Raw genomic sequence first — 7,646 nt, forward strand, 5'->3', positions numbered from 1 at the left:
GGCTGAGCCTGCCCCGGCGGCCGCCCCCCGCCCCCCGCCCCCCCGGCCTCCCCGCCCCCCGCCCCGCACTCCGCGCCGGCCGCCGCCGCGACCTGCTGCGCTCCCCCGCGCCCGCGCGGCCCGTCTTCGCTCCGGTCTGGAGGCCGGCCGCGGCCCCGGCCGAGCTCCCGCCGCCGCCTCCGCCGCGCCCGCCGCGCCGCCCCGCCGCCCCGCCGCCCGCCCGCGCCGGCCGGGGGGACGTGCTGCCGCGGCTGCAGCCCCTCGCCCCGCGCCCGCCGCCCCTCGTGCCCCGGGGGCGCTGCGCGGGCGCCGAGCCTTCGCGGGCTTTGCCGCCGCCGCCGCCGCCTCTGCGGCCGCCGCCGCCGCTGGTGGGGGAGACGCGGGGTTGGGGGGGGAGGAGGGCGCGCGTGGTGCCGGCGGGGAGCGGCGGCGCCCCCTCCTCCTCCTCCTCCTCCTCCTCCTCCTCCTCCAGCGCCGCGGGCTCCTCGGACATGGCCGCGGCGGTGGCGGTGGCGGCCGCGTCCCGGCGGCAGTCGTGCTACCTGTGTGACCTGCCTCGCATGCCCTGGGCCATGATCTGGGACTTCACCGAGCCCGTGTGCCGCGGCTGCGTCAACTACGAGGGCGCCGACCGCGTCGAGTTCGTCATCGAGACGGCGCGGCAGCTCAAGCGGGCGCACGGCTGCTTCCCGGAGGGCCGCTCCCCGCCCGGCGCCGCGGCCCCCTCCGCCGCCAAGCCGCCGCCGCTCTCCGCCAAGGACATCCTCCTGCAGCAGCAGCAGCAGCAGCAGCAGCAGCAGCTGGGCCACGGCGGCCCCGAGGCCACCCCGCGCGGCCCGCAGGCCCTGGAGCGCTACCCCCTGGCGGCCGCCGCCGAGCGGCCCCCGCGCCTCGGCTCCGACTTTGGCGGCAGCCGCCCGGCCGCGGGCCTGGCCCAGCCGCCGACGCCGCAGCCGCCGCCCGTGAACGGCATCCTGGTGCCCAACGGCTTCTCCAAGCTGGAGGAGCCCCCGGAGCTGAACCGCCAGAGCCCGAACCCGCGGCGCGGCCACGCCGTGCCGCCCACCCTGGTGCCGCTCATGAACGGCTCGGCCACGCCGCTGCCCGCCGCGCTCGGCCTCAGCGGCCGCGCCGCCGCCTCGCTGGCCGCCGTGTCCGGGGCCGCGGCCGCCGGCCTGGGCTCGGCGCAGCCCGCCGAACTGAGCTCCCACAAGCGGCCGGCGTCCGTATCGAGCAGCGCGGCCGCGGAGCACGAGCAGCGCGAGGCGGCCGCCAAGGAGAAGCAGCCGCCGCCGCCCTCGCATCGCGGCGCGGCCGACAGCCTGGCCGCGGCGGCCGGGCCCACCGAGCTGGGCGCCGAGGGCGCGGGCAAAGGCCGCGGGCCCGGAGAGCAGGACTGGGTCAACAGGCCCAAGACCGTGCGAGACACGCTGCTGGCGCTGCACCAGCACGGCCACTCGGGGCCCTTCGAGAGCAAGTTTAAGAAGGAGCCGGCCCTGACTGCAGGCAGGTTGTTGGGTTTCGAGGCCAACGGGGCCAACGGGTCTAAAGCAGGTAGGGGCGGCTGTGGAGTGAGGGGCTCTAGGGGAGAGAGGGGCACGCAGAGCAGAGGAGGGGGTGCTGTTTTCCATTCGCCGTTCTACCCCGGCCCAGAAACAACAAACACCCAACTTCCTGATCTGCCTGAGGCGGAACCAGTGCTTAGTGGCAACGTGTTCATGTGCTGAAGCAGCATAACAGAGATGAGTCAGACTGGGCTGATAGGCACTGACACAGGGTTTTCCTTTCCCAGCACATTCTTGGATGGGAGCATGAGGGCACCAGTCACCTTTTAACCTGTTGGGGGACGTTGGCGATCGAATGCGCGGTTTAACCTGGGGACGTGCAGTGCACGTGTAGAAACAGGCTCCTCGGTGCATGCTGTGTTCTGTGGCTTTTTACAATACCGCCTCGGAGCCCCACGGGTCTAAGTGTCCTAACTTGCACGTGCACTTGAAACTCCTGTGGGGTTTTATAGACCAGCTCTGAGAGAATGGACGTTCTTTAGGGAGTCTTGTTTCGTGTTAGGAAGAGAGAGATCCTTTTCAGCACACATCCACTTACTTCCTTTTTTTCCTTTTCTTTTTTTCTCTCCCCCAGTGGCAAGAACAGCGAGGAAAAGAAAGCCTTCTCCAGAACCAGAAGGTGAAGTCGGGCCCCCTAAGATCAATGGAGAGGCACAACCGTGGCTGTCCACACCCACAGAAGGGCTCAAGATCCCCATTACTCCTACATCCTCTTTTGTGTCTCCGCCGCCACCCACTGCCTCACCTCATTCCAACCGGACCACACCGCCTGAAGCGGCTCAGAACGGCCAGTCCCCCATGGCAGCCCTGATCTTAGTGGCAGACAATGCAGGCGGCAGTCACGCCTCGAAAGACGCCAACCAGGTTCACTCCACTACCAGAAGGAATAGCAGCAGTCCACCCTCTCCGTCGTCTATGAACCAAAGAAGGCTAGGCCCCAGAGAGGTGGGGGGCCAGGGGGCAGGCAGCACTGGAGGACTGGAGCCAGTGCACCCTGCCAGCCTCCCAGACTCTTCTCTGGCAGCCAGTGCCCCCCTGTGCTGCACCCTCTGCCACGAGCGGCTGGAGGACACCCACTTTGTGCAGTGCCCGTCTGTCCCTTCGCACAAGTTCTGCTTCCCTTGCTCCAGACAAAGCATCAAACAGCAGGGAGCTAGCGGAGAGGTCTATTGTCCCAGCGGGGAAAAATGCCCTCTGGTGGGCTCCAATGTCCCCTGGGCCTTTATGCAAGGGGAAATTGCGACCATCCTGGCTGGAGATGTGAAAGTGAAAAAAGAGAGAGACTCGTGACTTTCCGGTTTCAGAAAAACCCAATGATTACCCTTAACTAAAACTGCTTGAATTGTATATATATATATCTCCATATATATATATATATATATATATATATACACACATATATGTATATATATATACACACACACACACATATATATATACATATGTATATATATATGTATATATATATATATCCAAGACAAGGGAAATGTAGACTTCATAAACATGGCTGTATAATTTTGATTTTTTTTTGAATACATTGTGTTTCTATTTTTTTTTTTTTTTTGACGACAAAAGGTATGTACTTCTAAAGGCATTTTCTTCTTTTGTTAATGTTATTAGCATATCTTTGTGCTTTATTATCCTGGTGACAGTTACCGTTCAATGTAGGCTGTGACTTGCGCTGCTTTTTTAGAGCACTTGGCAAATCCGAACTGCTTCTAGCTGTATTTGTATGCACTTATTTTAAAAAGAAAAAAAAAAAAAAGCCAAATACATTTTCTGACATTGTAAGATTGCCTTACTGTCTGTTATTCCTTACTGCTGGCTCCTCTCTCAGGCTGGAGGCCAGTTGGTGGAGAAGGAAAGGAAACGAGTGAAGTGGGCGGCATGCCAGCGGGAAATATCACCAAGTTTCCCCCAAAACGTTGTCCTCTCAGAGTAGTAGGAAAATAGATGGCGAATCTTTCTCTATTTCGTTCTTAAAAGTTCAGTTGTTGGGATATTAATGACTGCCTGGGAGTTGCTGCTGAGAGATTTTCAGGACTCGTGTGGTTTTGGGGGGGGGGGAGGGGGATTTTTTTTTTTTTTTTAAAGGCAAAGTTGACCACTGTTCACTGCCCACGTGATCAGTTGTAAGCTTCCAATGCTGCATGCTAGCCGGTTACATAATACACGATTCAGTGACTGAGGGCGGTGACCGCGGATGGCGCGGCGCACAAGATGGCACTGCCATCTTTGAACAGAGCCTGGCTCTGCAGCGCCACTCATGTTTTGAAACCCCCCACCCCCCACCCCCCCCCCCCAGAGCTCTGTTTGTTGTTGGTGTCGTCGTTCCTTTGAAAAGAGTCTCGAGGGAAGTTACGGTTCAGGTGAACTTGGAGATTGCGGGATTGGTTTCGTTTCTGTTTTGTGTTTGGTTTTTGTTTTGTTTTTGGTTTGGGGTTTTTGTTGTTTTATCATTTACCTGTAGTGCTATTGCTGTTGGTACTCTCACCTACACCCTGTTTCTAGCGAGTGCTAAATACAGTATGGTACAATGACAGGAACAGCACATAGTGCTGCCAGGACTGCCCGTGGGCATATCAGTGACAGCCCAAATGGGGGTGGAGGAAACCTGTAATTTCCTTCTTACGTGTGTTTGACATACCAAGTGAATAATACTGTTCTTCTGGAAAAAAAAAATTTTTTTTTTTTTTGATAAACTAGTGACAATTAAAGTAAGGGTTTTAATAATAGACAGGCCCCACCTCTCAAACTATTCTTAGAAACCTTTTGTAAACTAGTTTCTTTTGATCACTATTTTGCATCAGTAAACTGATTTTTTTTTTAAACCAATAAATCATCTGTTATTAGAAATAGTTGGCTCACAGTGATACTGGTTTTTCTTTTGTGCTGTTACGATTTAACATTGACAGGAACACTATTCGAAATCCTTTTATGTTCAGGTGTTTGTAACTTGGCCCTATAATTAGGCTGAATCATGGCTTCAAGGTCTACTACAACTTATGTGTATCGTTTACGACCTAGCTTCTATTTTAATTTGAAGATAGAGATTGTTACCCTCTTTAGATTCTTTTTTAGTTATGTTTTTGTCTTTCTTTTTTAAATTGCTCAAATATTTTTTAACGGTCGAGTTATATTAACACTTGAAAATCAGATACTGCACCAAATACAGTATTTTTTTTTTTTTTGGTAGTGTTTTTAACGAGTGCACCTATTATTAATGCTGTGCAAATTCATGTTACCGGTCATTGTTATATTACAAACAGACTTGCATGATTAACCAGTTTGTTGTTACACTTTTTTTTTTTTTTTAATTGGAGCATCAATGACTCAGATCAGACTGGTTTCTCTTATGTAAATGCATACATGCAGAAACACAGAGTCCATTTTACATGCCCGTAAAGACATTTGTAAAGAATTCAACTATTATGGTTTGTTGTATAAATGTGTATCTAAGCACTTTATTATAAACTGGAATTTGACCTCATAGATTCTACAAGTTGATCAGTCATTTGACCTGATTCGTGGTAGCTATCTGTATGTTTTGCAATCTTAATACAGATAAGCTTTCAAAAAGATTATTAATAAAGAACCATCCTGCTGTTTTGAGTAAGTCTTTCCAGCTGTGGAGAAGACAGCCTATGGATTCTCTGTGCTGGTGTTTAAGGAGGGGGAGAGTACGGACAGCTTGAAAGGGCTGTGTTTGAGATTACTCCTATTAAAAACTAAGACCTGGAGGAGTCTGGCCCTTGGGTGGCCTTCGTGGAAGGCTTGCAGCTGTAAAATGTTGATTGGGGTTCTTTTTCTGGCGTTCTCTTCTCAAGTTAAAAAGTTTAACATTGGGACATGGGTGTGATCTTTTGTTGTACCTGATGACAGTGCAGAGAGTCTCCACAGCTGGATAAAAATGTCAGAAAGCTACTTACTGTACATGGGCAGTATCCGATTTCAAATCCTAAATATTTCAGCTGTGCTTTTAATACTCAAAATATTAGGGGATGGGGTGTTGAAGCTTTCCCTTTTTTGCTTTACCAATTTATAGAATATAACAGATGTACTGTCTTTCATGTGGCCTCACGTTAAAAGTTATGAGAACGTACACATGGTTTACAACTTTTACTATATACCTTCCCTTGGCCACCAAGTATTTTTAAAGTGTGCCACCTTTTAACCTTTACTTTTTTTTAAGTTGAAGGTGATCCCTTTTTCTATATATGATGAAACTCATGTCAACCGAAGTGAGTGTAATCTCATATCAACATTATTATATTTTAAAATCACGCTATGGAAATATCACCTGCATTCTGTCATTTGTCAGATTTACAGTACCTTTTTTTTTTTCTTTAACTTTTAGCATTAAATAAAAATAAAATTGGGAGCACTGAAAATTTTCTGAGGCCTTTTTTAATGTTTTAAAGTTAGCTTAGAATGGCTATTATTGTAATCACTAATGGCAATGCGACCAAAGGACGTGTGGGGTTGGGGTTGGGGTTTGACTGGAAGAACAGGAGGTAAAAGACACAGAACAAAAAGCCAACTGATGGTAGGGGGGAAAAAAAAAGTGCTAGGGACCGGGGAAAGGGCAACTGGATAGGGGAAACCGATGAAGAGAAGAGCGGAACAAAGTACAGCCAGAAAGTACTTGTTTATTTTCAACTTGTAGTAGAGCCAGCCCCTCTACAACAGGAGACTGGCAGGAGATCCTGTCCACACCTCAAAGGCTATCGAGACCAGGAGCTACTCTCTGGAAAGCATCAGAAGAAAACAGCCATGTTGGGCCACGTGAAATGCACCGAAGACAAAAGGGGGAAAATAGTAGCCTGCCTTTTGGAAAGCATTGGAATAAAACGAGAGCGAAAAGCCAGGGGGATTACTGATGTCTTGAAACCTGAATTTATAAATAGAGATAAAAGGTGGGAAGCACCGGGAACCATTTGCAGACTACTGTCTACTCGCACATAGTAAGAGATGTTTGCAGCTTTTACTCGTTTTATTGATCAATGGCTTGGCAGACTTCTATGGAAGGAAGTTGTGAAGCTTACATAGAGTTTGGGGATAGCGTACACATAGACTGATTTACTACGTGTTTTAAATTAAACAGCCACAGTTAATGTGTAACTGAATATTTTTCGGTTGGGGTGGTCCCGTAACTTGGACCCATGGCTGTATGTGTGTCAATAATTTCTTTTTATTAGTAGGCTGTTTAAGGCGGTTTTCAAGAAAGCGTATTCTTAATAAGTTAATTACAGCTCATGATACGCAACACGGTGTTTCATTTAGGGATCAGGTTAAAAGAAATGTTAAACCGTTGACTTTAACGTCAGAATGTTAAATTTTATTTTTAGTAAAATTTAAGAGACTGCAGCTTGCAGAAGTCATTTTTAAAATTTCAAAAGCTCCTCTCAAAGTAAACTTTAATGATTGCATTCAGTTTCCAGTTAAGAAGACCAAACGAGCCAGACTCTTGATGTGGCAGATGTCTTTGTTTATTCCCCAAAGGAGGGAAAAAGTTAAAGGGAAAATACAGAGAACTCCCTTGAATTCCTAGACTTAAGTCCCTTGTTACTCAAAGTTGTTTTGCATATGATTTATAGATGGTTTTATTTGGTTTAGTGAAGAGTAAAATGTTTCTCTTCCTGATTCCAAAGGGTATGCGTGGAATCATTCAGAAAAATGTTCAGTTGTGTGTAGGCCACTAGAAGTCCTGAGTCACCCTCATTTGCTTGCCTTTTCTTCAGAGGGAACAGTGTGAGAAGACACGCCTTTCCTCTGTCACAGACCAAGGTCAGAGGCACCAATGAATGGAATCCATATTTACCTACTTCATCATCTGGGGCTCTAGAAATGAGAGGCGGGGTGGGGATGCTATTTAACTCCTTCTGTGCCACTGGTTAGGCCTCTGGCAGCAATAGTATTGATTACAATCAAATAAAAATTACGGTGTGACTTCGCAGATTATTAATTATCTAGATCCTTTGTTGCTGTTTCTCTTGACAGCCTGCATTTTCCTCCAGTCATGAGCCCCTGACAGGAATTTAAAAGGCACAAAACTATACAAAAAGCCAATTTGTAAATTAC

General features: G+C 49.6%; 1 protein-coding gene across 2 annotated transcripts; it reads left to right on the forward strand.

The window, feature by feature from the left end:
- The first annotated feature begins 296 nt into the window (after window positions 1-296).
- On the forward strand, window positions 297-3,356 carry IRF2BP2 (interferon regulatory factor 2 binding protein 2). Of its 2 annotated transcripts, none has more exons than XM_023240387.2 (2): window positions 297-1,554; window positions 2,140-3,356. In XM_023240387.2, exons 1-2 carry the CDS (start codon window positions 492-494, stop codon window positions 2,853-2,855), a joined length of 1,779 nt encoding a protein of 592 aa, XP_023096155.2. In that variant the 5' UTR covers window positions 297-491; the 3' UTR covers window positions 2,856-3,356. The 2 variants fall into 2 exon arrangements, with proteins under 2 accessions (XP_023096155.2, XP_023096156.2); XM_023240388.2 differs by having other exon boundaries at window positions 298-1,506.
- The last annotated feature ends 4,290 nt before the right edge of the window (window positions 3,357-7,646 follow it).

The sequence above is a fragment of the Felis catus genome, chromosome D2, assembly GCF_018350175.1.
Source record: "Felis catus isolate Fca126 chromosome D2, F.catus_Fca126_mat1.0, whole genome shotgun sequence".
Classification (NCBI taxonomy): Eukaryota; Metazoa; Chordata; class Mammalia; order Carnivora; family Felidae; genus Felis; species Felis catus.